This window comes from Arvicola amphibius, chromosome 2, assembly GCF_903992535.2.
Source record: "Arvicola amphibius chromosome 2, mArvAmp1.2, whole genome shotgun sequence".
Lineage (NCBI taxonomy): Eukaryota > Metazoa > Chordata > Mammalia > Rodentia > Cricetidae > Arvicola > Arvicola amphibius.
The window spans coordinates 131,797,469-131,809,810 of NC_052048.2; the positions used below are offsets into that span (position 1 = coordinate 131,797,469).

The window sequence follows — 12,342 nt, forward strand, 5'->3', positions numbered from 1 at the left end:
AGCAAATCGAACCCTTCAGCGACATCCTTCAGGAAAGGATGGTCCTTCTGAGGCACAAAGAACTCTCCAGAGTAAGATTTCATCCCAATTTCAGATAATGAGGGAGGCGATCAGAGGCGGGCATGACGGGCATGTGGTTGAAAGCACGTATTTAATAGTTAAGAGCAAGGTTCTGGATTCTGGCGCCATCTCTAGCTGGTTCCCGCTCTGCTCCGCCAGTGCTCTGTTAAGAACTTTTTCTGAACCGAACCCAGGAAAGCAGCGGGGAAAACAAAGGCCCCAGCAGCATAGGGTTAAATGATAACTGCCCAAGCCATTTATATTTTGAGCAACGAATCTCAGCTTCCGCAGCTTCAGCCCTTCATCGGCTCAAAGGGGTGGGGCGGAGCGCTGGGGCGGGCAGCATGCACACCAGAGAGCCGCTTGTGGCATTGGTCTCCAGACAAGAACGCATTCACACCATGGTCCCAGTGTGGAGGATGGGGGGCTACTTACCCTGTTTGCAATGGTGATGACACGGTGAGTGGCCTCGGCTTCCAGCTGTTAACAACAAGGGGCAATAAGGAATCGACCTTCACCACCTCCTTCAAGCCAGCTGCACCTGCCTGAGAGCTCTCCGCAGGGAGAGTGCTGGAGCAGCTGACACAGCAGAGGGGCTGGCTGCATCCACAAGGACTGGCTGTGGATAGGGGCAACACTCTGGCAGGGGCACCAGACCCAACCACTAGGACTTCCACGGGAAGAGAGTCCTAGGATTTAGGATACCAGGTGCACCCTGGTGGATGCCACTCAGGGCTTAGAAAGGTGCTTGCTGGGCAAGCCAGGTGACATGAAATTGTTGCTAGGGACCAACAGAGTTGGCCTCTAATGGCCACAAATGTACTGCGGCACCCCTCCCCCACAAAGTGATAACATACTTTTAAGAAGGTCTTAAGGCACTGAAAGGATATTAAACAAACAGCCATGTAGAGTGTCACCTCTCCCTGTCTGCTAGCACAAGGGCAATGGATGAAACGCAGTACAGACATCCAGACAGAGATTAGCCTACATCAGGGCTTCTGTACCCTAGCCTTACTGACACTAGAGCCCAAGAATTCTCTGTGGTTGGAGCTGTTTGCACACTGCTGGATGGTTTGCAGCATTCCTCAACTTTATCCATCAGATACCAGCATCACTCTCCCCACGCTCCCTGCTGGGCCAACTGAAAACATCTCTAGATACTGCCAGATGTTTTCTGGATGGCCAGTCTGCCCCAGCACAGACCCAGGTACATACCTTTTTTTTTTTTTTTTTTAAAAAAAAAAAAAAAACTTTTTCAGGCCTGTCCCTTTTGAGCAGTAGATGCTGACAGTAACAGTCATTGTTGTCACTACAACCTTGTTCTTCCTCTTGTTGCCCAGCACAGGCAGCTAAAGCCTGAGTCTGAGTTGGCCCTTCGCCAACCTTGTCACAGATCCACCCCATGAATCAAGTGCTCCGAGTCTCCAGGAACCCAGGCTGGCCTCATGTTCACAACATAGCAGAAGATGACCTCGAACTTCTTGATCCTCTTGCCTTCACCTCTAAATTGTAGGTGCTACATGTGGTGTTGGGTATAGTACCAGGACTTCATGCATGCCAGGCAAACATCTACCAAATGAGCTACATCCCAGCCCTGGCACCTATTTCTCTACAGATTCTGAGGTGCCCAAGCAGGACCTACATTTAAACTAGTGGTCAACAGGGACAGGATAAAGGCAGGAATAAGGTACGCCACGTTGGCTCTTGAGTGATAGTAGGATCCCACATCGGGTCTCCTGGAGCTCCAACTACTACCCCGCTATGACTGATTGATTGAGATAGGCTCTCGCTATGTAGCCCAGGTCCACCTGGAACCTGAGCCCTTTCTGCCTCAACCTTGCTGGAGCTGGGAATACAGATCCCACATGACCCTCCCATTACTCTGTGTTTTGGGCTTTGAAGAAAAAAGAGGTAGCTTTCTGCTTCAAAGGGTGAGCCTGTCGGAACACGGTACTAGCACAAGCAGGCATTATCAACCGTGGTTCCACCAGCCAGGGTAGAATCTCTCAGCAGCAGACACTGGCTATCCAAGTCAACTCCCAATAAGTGTACACATCGCCTTTCCTTCCCACCCTGCTGAGAAGCGGAGAGTCTGAGGGAACATGGATGGTCATGAGCTTTGTTTCTGGCGGGAAGGCTCCAAGTCTTCCTCAGTCAGAAGCACATCTCCAGAACGCAGAGACTGGAGCTTAATTTTCTCCTAATACATGAAGGCTCTGTCCCTTTGTCACGGCACTCAGTTCTGAAAAAAGTGACCCTGAAATGGTCTCCCCAAAGCCTCAAGATGAGAATTAAGTGGCGCATGATGGGGTTTATGCTGTCTTTCTAAAGGAAGGTCAAGGTCTCCTCAACACTGATTTTCCTTGGGAAGCTTCGAGATAGGAATTTCATCTATGGGGGAAAATGGTGTAACACATATTTCCCCTATGCAAATGATATAATTTTACTTTCCTTTATTCTGCTAGAGGGTCTCATGTAGCCCACGCTGGTTCCAAACTTGCTATGTAACGTATTTTTGGCATTTCGCCAAAAGACTGCATGAGTGTTACGGTTTCCCATGGTCTCCTGACACGAATTCTTGGTCCCTAGATAGTGGTGGTGTTTCTAGAAACATGAGGTGAGGCTGAGCTGGAGGACGGAGGCCATAGGGATTGGTCTTCCCTGGTAGTTCCCCGGTCACTTCCTGTTTCATTTGCCTCTTCCTGGTTGATCATGAAGGGAACAGCTCTCCTTTGCCACATGTCCCTGTCACCGTGACATTATGACCAAGTGGAAACATCCACTGGATTCTTTGAATACATGAGCATGTGCAAAATAAATAAATAAAATGATAATAATAACAAGAATAACAACAGCAATAGTTTTCTCTCAGGCTTATTTTCAGTGACAGAAAGCTAATGAATACAGAGAGTCTACATGAAAAAAAAGTGACTATAGATACAGGAATTTTCTCCTACCTCCTCTGGACGACTGATCTCGATTCCTTCTGGGCCTGTGATACCCAAATCTAGAGCCTCCTTAGCACCCTGAATAATAGCACAAGAGAGACAACTGAATTACAGAGATACAAGAAATTACCAAACCCCAAGGGACAGTAAAGTATGTCAGGCATGTCTTCCTTCCCTAATGCACATTTTCCAAAGAATAAATCCAGGGACCTCACACAGTAAACTTCTCCTGATTCCCTTCTCACTTCTTAATGACTAGACAATACCTTTTATTCTTAAAAATATAGACCAGTTGCTAAGCAACAGCTCTGGGGTACCAAAGACAAACACCATTAGTTGGTTTAAAAGTTCGAGCTGTCTCTCTGGAAATCTCAACACATGTCTCTGGTATCAGCGACTTCAAGATCAGCTTCACCCCAAGACTTAGGAGAACCAAGGGGTCCCCACTTTGTATCAGAGAATAGACTTCTATAACGTAACAGTTCTGACAGACAGGTTTAGGAAAATGGAATGTTGATGTTTATTTTTGCATGCTATACCTCAAAATATTCCCAAGAGATGTTCTAAATTATTTTGCTATAGTGGAATTTAAATATCATAACATTCACACTAAATTATTATCTAAGACTTAGGAAACCTCTTGGACTATAAAGAGATATTTTAGTATATATTTTAACATATATATCTTCACATATATGTATATTTAAAGTTTGAGTTTCAGACCAAGATTTGGCACCCATGATGTCCACGTCTCACATCATTTAACTACTAGATTTATTGAACCCTGAAGGACAGTGACAAATGATCAGGGTGCCCCTGAACACTGTGCCCAGGGGCCCCACCCCCACCCCCACCCAGTAACCTCTACTGCTGACTTGCCTCAGCCACAAGCTCCCCGTTTTCAGCATGAACTCGGGGGATCGCCCCAAAGTCCCTGCAGGCATGAAACACTTGGTAGAGCTCACTGTCTCGAAGCATGTACAGGTCCTTGTAGGTCATGAACATCTGGAAGGAGTTGACCCCCTTCTCCCTCACTAGTGTCTCCATTTCCGCTTTCACCTGGAGAGCAAAACACAAAGTCAGTGCCAAGGAGGACCAGCAGGTGCTGGCCCAGTGAAGAGATGGTCCAGGAAGTGCTGAGAATGGCCAAGACTAATTCCAGTCTCAGAGGCCTAGGTTCAGCGCTGTAAGCTCCAATCAGTGCACACAGGACATGGCTCTCTGTGCCAGAGTCGGCCATTGGCTCTCAGTGCCTGAGCCGACCATTTGGCATTCCTCCCCATTGGATGTTCATGGGACCTCGTGCACACATCAGAACATACTGAGTCCCAGCAGTCACTGCGAGGAGCCAATGCTCCTGAGTTTGGAGCATGGCCTTGGACTCTGTTGCAGTGTGATGCTCGCTGCGAATGCTGGAAAATGGGTTCTTTAAGTTTGGCAGGACAGTCCCCCTCCCCACCATCTTTATGGGCTCCTAAATGTGTCTGGCACATTGGGGAGTGGTGGTGGGGGCATCTGTTCACACACCCAGAGAGCATCAGGCCCCAGCCAGCTCAGGTACACCCCCTCTGTGAACCAGACCACTGGTGCCTCCTTTGTGGGGGGTTCCATCAGCACTGTTACCTTGGGTGCCCACCAGGTGATCCCCACATGGAGGGCATAGTCACAGCAGACCTTGGGGTCCGCGAGACCCCTGCACTTCTCGTAGGCTTCCACGAGGGAGGTCTCCTTGTCAGGAAGGACATGGCCGATGATCATGGTGGTGCCTCCAACGAGCGCCGCCTGAAGGAACAAGGGGAAAGGTCGTCTCATCACGCTCTGCCTGCACTCACGCCACTACCAAGGTGAGACACGGTGCTCAGGGTGCACGCGGAACAACCACGGGGATGGTGAGGACCAGACGCAGCAAGGCTGGGAAGGCCATAAGGGGTGGTCCAGAGAGGCGCAGTGGATGATGTTCCTTAGAACTGTGAGTCTAGCAAACAAAGCTGCTTCTTCCTCATGCAGAGTTCTGGTTTGGACCTTTGGAAAAAGCACTTAGCATGTCACAAGGCTAGATCCTACCTGCCCAGCAGGGTCTCCCTCCAAGTGACTTCTGGCTGACTTCAATACACATACAACACAATCAAAGGCCCGAGTATATGTACATATGTTACGGTGTGAAGCAAAATCAAGGGTTCACGCACAAAATTTTGTGATCTAGTTATACACATACATTAAACCATAGTGCATAATGTGGTATGTTGAAGATATGTTTTTATTTTGTCACTTCTTATGAGGCAGTTTTATTTAAAGATTCAACTGCATCTTCATCCGTCCCTTCATCCTCATTTCCCTCTCCCCTAGCATCTCAGCTTCATTTATTTTTCTTTCTTTCTTTTTTTCTTTTTGTTTTTCCAGACGGTTTCTCTGTCTAGCCCTGGTTGTCCTGAAATGGGAATCTGTAGGCCAGGCTAGCCCCAATCTCAGAGAGATCTGCCTATTCACTTTACTTCTACCTGTCTTGTCTGGGATAGAGCACTTTTAGATGTATGTCTAATTTACTAGTGAAAAATGACCCAATTCACAGGCTCCACAAGCTACTAATTCCAAAAGATTTTTTCCCCATTTCTTGTGCACGTGTATGCATCTTTGCATGTATGTGGGCACAAGTGTGTGTGTGGGGTGTGTGCATGTGTATGGAGACTCAGTGTGAATGCTGAGAATCATCCTCTATTGCTCTTCCATCTTCTCCACTAAACAAGGTGTCTTGGCTAGGAGGTTTGCTCTGGCGTCTCCTGGCTCCACCTTTCAGGCTGGGTTCTGGGAATCCGAATTCTAGTCCTCACGCTTGTGAGGGAAACACCTTGATCATTGAGCCATCTTGTCAGCCCCTCGAAAGATGATTTTAGGAGCTTCACTCACAATCACAAGTCAAACCCTCCAGGAAAAATGACTAAGTCCATAACAAATTCCTCCATTACTCAAAAAAGAAAACTTTTGAGCATGTGACTTCTGTGAGCTTCCAAAGCTGACATTACCCAAAGGAAACTTCAGGTAAAACTATTCCCAAACCCTGCTTATGAGAGGCTTCTTCACACTTGGGGCTAGGTTCCTGGTTGGGCAATTGGAAGAGAAAGTCCAATATCACTTCTGGAATGGTAAAGTGCCATCTTGATGGGTGTGTTTAATTATCTTAACTGTATTCTTTTCCAGAGAGGTGAAAAGCCTGAAGAAGCTGCCTTCTCTATAAAAGTCAAATCCCCCTGACCACAAACAGGAGACATGGCTGGGGAGGACTAAGGCATGAAGAGAAACGAGTCTAGCAACCGAACAACAATTAAGACAAAATCACAACGCCTTGGTGGCTTGTGACTTCCTGCATTTCTCAAAGCAGTCAACAGAGGGCGGTAGCTCCGTGTACTACACGGTGGAACAGAGGTGGGGGAAGTGGGGGAGGAGGGGGGTGGGGCACAGATTGTAGTTCGCGAGCTGGCTTCTGTTCCCGGTTCTGCTGGATCCCGCCAGGCTGATTCATGCTCACAGCAGGTGGGTGCACTCTGTTTTGGCCTGCCCAGCGTTTCTTGCCTGTCCAAGTGCATGTGGGAGAGTCTGGTATACCAGCGTTGTATACCCTAAATTGTTTGTTCTTCTTTGATTTTCCGTGTTGTCCTTTGTGTATCTTCACCACAGCAGCAGCCAGGGATGGGGCGGGGGGGGGGGGGGAAGGACTCTCGGGAGACACAGTGATAAAGGAATTAGGACCCCCGAGGCAAGAGTGGAAAAGCAATTCATTCACAAGTCTTCAAGCACACGACAGTACAGATCAGGCTGATAAACCGTGATCCTCCTACCATGACAAATACGATCTTACAAGGGCCCCTGAAACTGAGCTACAAGGCAGAGAAATTGACTTCCCCCGGAGTCCACCCTTCTCGACACTTCCATCCTGGATACATGCTGAGCACACAGGTCTAAACTCTGTCCGTTGCTGTTAAACGCCATCCTTGGACCTAGTATGCACAGAGTTGTGTTCTGAGCCCCAAGAAGAGAGGTTAGGCTTGTGTGGATCCTGGAAGGGCTCCTGGCCTTTAGTCAGGGAATTCCAGGGACCAACAATGGTGTGGCTATGGATTAAGGGGCTCCAGGCAGATACAGCCTCTGAGTTCTGTGGGAAAAGCGTGCAAGTTGCCTAAGGCCTAAGCAGCCTCCTCTGGAGTCCAACGATAGGAACTGAAGAGTTCTGGAAAGTATGCAGAGCGGTGGTACTGACACCTCCCCATCCCCCCACCCCCCGCCACACACCTATTGGCTGTTATCTGGAGCAGCTGTGAGCCCCCTCTGCACCTCCACAAGCCACTCACCTCCAGGGCAGCAGCTATGGGAGGCTTGGAAGGGTGCGCTGATAATGCGATCAATCACCAACACTGCTCCTGTGGGCCTCCAAACCAGAGTTCACAGGCTCAGCAAACTCTCTTCCCGCCAGTTGCGGGCTCAGGGCTTACCTGACACTGGGAGGTGTACATTCTCTTACAGGCAACACACACACACACACACACACACACACACACACACACACACACGGCTAGCCTTTCAAACAGGCACAATTCTGATGCTCAGGATGAATGCCCTGGGCTCCATCATAAGAACAGAATGGCATCACAGATGTGACAGACCTTTGTATCATCCCCTTCTTGAAGGCCTTGCAGAGACATCACTGGAGCAAGGCACTGTCCTGCTCCTGATGCTTCCAGAAGGATGTGTGGAAGGATAGTTGGCTGCGGGCCTGTCACATGTCATAACTACTTACACAAAAAGCGTTGCTTAGGTGAGTTGTGGACAGTACTTAGCCAAAGGCAGTAAGATGATGCTCATAGATGCTGTCTTAGGGCTTCTACTGCTAGGATGAAACACCACGCACAAAAGCACCTTGGGGAGGAAAGAGTACCACATAGCAGTCCATCATCGAAGGCAGAGCTGATGCCGAGGCCATGCCTAGCTTCTCACAGTTTGCTCAGCCTATTTCTAGTACACCCCAAGACCACCAGCCCAGAGGTGGCGCCACCCACAGTGGGATGGGCATTTTCTCAGTTGGATCCCTCTTCCCACATGGCTCTAGCTATGGTTGAGTAAACAAAGCCCTAGCAGCAAAGAGGCTGAGCAGTAACAGGGCAATACTCAGTGAGTGAAGCAGCAGACTCAGTGTAATGCTGGAGGAAGCAGGCAAATACGTTACTGATGGCTGTTTTGGGGGTGATTGGTCCTGAGTGATTTGTTTTTTCTTCTTTTCTAAAATGTATTTAATGGGATATATCAATTTTTACAGCATACACTAAAAGCAATATCATCTTTGTAATATGCACTATACAAATCCGCTTGGAAGAAGCTAAAACTAAACTTAGTTAGCCATGTCTCCATTTGTAAAATATGTTAGTTATTTCAGAGGTTTACAGAATATTATACAGATATTTCAGATGCAGAGTAAAGGCAGAGAAGATTAAAAAAACCTGCCCATGTAACCTACCACATACATTTATCAGATACTGATAATTTCATATTTTTTGCTTCAGATATTTTAAACTTTTTATTTTTATCAAGAATACCATTTGGGGGGCAGGGTAAGAGGTTGAATCCAGGGTCTCATGTATTAAACCTTTGCTTTATCACTGAGGTACACCCCCCGATGAGATGTTTTTCTTTGTATATTTGGGTATGTACGTGTCGGTAGTGTGTGTGCACGTGTGGTTTCATGTTCATATGTGTGCATCTGTGTGTACAGATGTGCATTTGCATGTGTGTGTGCATGTGTTCATTCTCATGCGTGCACCTGCGTGTTCAGATGTACATCTGCATACGTGTGACTGCATGTGGAGCTCGAAGATTGACACCAGGTAGGCATCTTAATTGCCCTCCACTGTCTTCACTGAGGCAGAGTTTCTCGCTGGGCCCAAGGCTCACAGATTTGACTAGTCTACCTAGCCAGCATGCCCCAAAGTTCCCCCTGTCACTGAACTTCCCAAAAGCTGGGATTATAGGAGAGCTGACACACCTACCTGGTGTTTTGTGTGGTCCTGGGCATCTGAACTCCAGTCCTCATGCAGTGGTAAGTGACTTACTTGCTGAGTGTCTCTCCAGCCTGAGGTACTTTCCAAATGAAATATCATTTATTCTGATAGACCCAATAATCTCCACCATTACCTGCTCTGAGGCTGACATACTTCTCTGTGTTTATCTAGTCCATGATGCTATCACCTTGTCCGCATCCTTTGGCAACTTGTTTCCTTGGACATTAATTGTTTCACCTCCTGCTTGAAGACCCTCATGCTTGTATGAGCAGAGCCCACACTCAGATGCACACTGGCAGAAAATGGAGTCTAATTTTATAAAGTCTGCAGACCTTCGACAACCCATGCCTGACCCGGGAAAAGTAGAACCCATCAGGGCTTCCTTGAACTTGGTGGCTGACCAAAACTATTGTCCATCTAGCAATCCAAGCCTTTTTTTTTTTTTTTGGTTTTTTGAGACAGGGTTTCTCTGCAGCTTTAGAGCCTGTCCTGGAGCTAGCTCTTGAAGACCAGGCTGGTCTCGAACTCACAAAGATCCTCCTGCCTCTGCCTCCCGAGTGCTGGGATTAAAGGCGTGCGCCACCACCGCCTGGCTCAATCCAAGCCTTTAACACACACACACACACACACACACACCTGTCTAACCAGGCCGTCCTGCCTGGGCATGTGTATGTGGGCATGACTTTTATCCTATTGTAGGATTTCACATCTCTGTCAATTAATGTGGACATGAATTATCTAACCAGCAGTCACATATGCACTGTGCACATTTGGCAGAGTGCGAAACACAATTTTACTACTTCGAAGAGGCTACCGATATTTTGTTCTTGATGTGTATGGCATATTGCTGGGTCAATCTGGATTTATTTGATGCCCAGGAACGCTACCCTTCTTTATTCTCTAAAACCACTAATCATGCTTAATGATGATTCACTTTATGACTCAGTTGGCCAAGAGTAGGAACTGGTAGTAGTAAAATTTTTTTTAATTTATTATGTATCAATATTCTGTCTGTATGCCTGCAGGCCAGAAGAGGGCACCAGACCCCATTACAGATGGTTGTGAGTCACCATGTGGTTGCTGGGAATTGAACTCAGGACCTTTGGAAGAGCAGGCAATGCTCTTAACCTCTGAGTCATCTCTCCAGCCCCCTGGTAGTAAAGTTGAATCTTTTATGCATGTTATCTTCATACGTCAGAAGGCCATTCCATCAGACCACACTATGGGGGAAATGCAGGGGTCTGCATGCTCACCAGGCACCCGCTCTGCAGAATGCATAATTACGGGTCATTTAGATATGTTTCTTTTCAGACACGGGAAGGAACAAGGAGTTGGTCCTTCTTAGCTTTCTCAGGTAGAAGAGCTTTGAAGGGATATGCTCTTGGTATCTTCCACATTGCTACAGATCTTACTCTTCCTCCAGTTTCCTATAGTGACTCCCCTGGCGCCCTCCCACAATGCTTCCCCATCCAATGCGGTTGTCTTTATCCAAGGCCAAGAATTAACAAATCAAGGCAAAACAACATTGTCCTCTGCTGATTGGCACTTGGGTCAAGTCCAAAACAGGGCTTCTAGGGAAAAAGTACAGGATCACAGGGGTGTATATACAAGGGAAACTTTGAGACACTGCTACAGAGATGTATGGGCTGAGGAAAACTCACTTTACAGGGAGTTTATATGTAGTGATATTTTGTTTGTGTTTTAACAAATAAAGCTTGCCTGAAGATCAGAGTGCAGGGAGTTAAGCCCCTAGAGGCCAGGCAGTGGTGGCTCACACCTTTAATCCCAGGACTCGGGAAAAAGATGTAGACGGATCTCCGGATCTCCGTTATTTCAAGGCCACCCTGGGCTACACGAAATTGATTAGTCTATAAGAGAAACAGAGCGCACACAAAGATAATCCCAGTCATTTGGGAGCCCATGCCTTTAATTCCAGCACTAGAAAGCGGGAGAGGCGGAGTGGTATGGCTGGGCGGAGAGAGGAATATAATAAGGAGGAGAGAGGAGCTCAGTGCAGTCTGAGGAGGACAGGATCGCCCTTTTGGCCTGAGGATTTGGTAGACGTAAAATATCTCTCTTTATGTCTAGCTGCATTGCTTCTCTGATCTCTTTATTTTCACCCCCTAATATCTGACTCCAGGTTTTTATTTACTAAGACCAATTAGAATTCATGCTACATATATACTGAGATTAAAGTGACAAGTGTCCAATGTTGCTATGGTTTGGTTATAGTTCGAATGTAACTTCCTACTGGTCTGTGTGTTAAAATTTAATCCCCACTGAGAGATACTGAAAAGGGCAGAAACAATCCCCTTGCTGTGTTTAGAGGTGGGGAGCTTTAGGAGGTGATTAGGACAAGGTCATGGAGTGGGGCCTCATGATTTAACACTGCAGTCTTATAGGGAGAAAGTCCAGAGACTATGTAGCCACATGCCTGTCTTCATTTTCTGTTGCTGTGCGTCACCCTGCACTCTATTAGGATACTTTTGACAAAACGCCACCACCAGATGCAGCCCCTTGGCCTTGGACCTCAAGAATCACAAGCCAACCTAAGCCTTTTTTTTTGAGTATAAATAAATCATACAGCCTGTAGTATTTCATTACAGATACAGTAAACAGGCCAATGGAGCTCTAGTGATAAATGCATCTTCACGCAGTTGCTGAAGCTATTATTTGTTTACATGGATCTGCTTTTCAAGAATCGCTGAACTGCTTTTTCCTTTCATATTAAAATCTTCCATTTTTTAAAAAATTCACATTCTTGCCGGACGGTGGTGGCGCACGCCTTTAATCCCAGCACTCAGAAGGCAGAGGCAGGCGGATCTCTGAGTTCGAGGCCAACCTGGTCTACAAGAGCTAGATCCAGGACAGGCTTTAGAAACTACAGGGAAACCCTGCCTCGAAAAACCAAAAAAAAAAAAAAAAAAAAAAAAAAAAAAAAAAAATTCACATTCTCTAAGTACTGAAAAAAAATCACTGGCTAAGTGTTTTCTGTAATACTTGGGGTAACATCCTTCACTTCCGGCTAAGGGGTTTCTATAATACTTGGGGCAACATCCTTCACTTCCAGCTCAGTAGTTTCCATATTACTTGAGGTAACATCCTTCACTTCCAGCTAAGGGGTTTCTAGGTTTCTATAATACTTGGGGTAACATCCTTCACTTCCGGCTAAGTGGTTTCCATATTACTTGGGGTAACACCCTTCACTTACGGCTCAGTGGTTTCCAAATTACTTGGGGTAACATCCTTCACTTCTGGCTAAGGGGTTTCTATGATACTTGGGGTAACAT

The 12,342-nt window shown here is 46.9% G+C and overlaps 1 protein-coding gene across 1 annotated transcript in view; it reads right to left on the minus strand.

The window, feature by feature from the left end:
- Dpysl5 (dihydropyrimidinase like 5) overlaps positions 1 to 12,342 on the minus strand; it is a 49,788-nt gene that overhangs the window by 13,610 nt on the left and 23,836 nt on the right. Inside the window, exons 2-5 of the mRNA XM_038320358.1 lie at positions 4,632 to 4,790; positions 3,888 to 4,067; positions 3,018 to 3,086; positions 496 to 540 (exon numbers count right to left, since the gene is read on the minus strand). Coding sequence (XP_038176286.1) covers positions 496 to 540; positions 3,018 to 3,086; positions 3,888 to 4,067; positions 4,632 to 4,790 — 453 coding nt within the window. The remainder of the gene's footprint in view (positions 1 to 495; positions 541 to 3,017; positions 3,087 to 3,887; positions 4,068 to 4,631; positions 4,791 to 12,342) is intronic.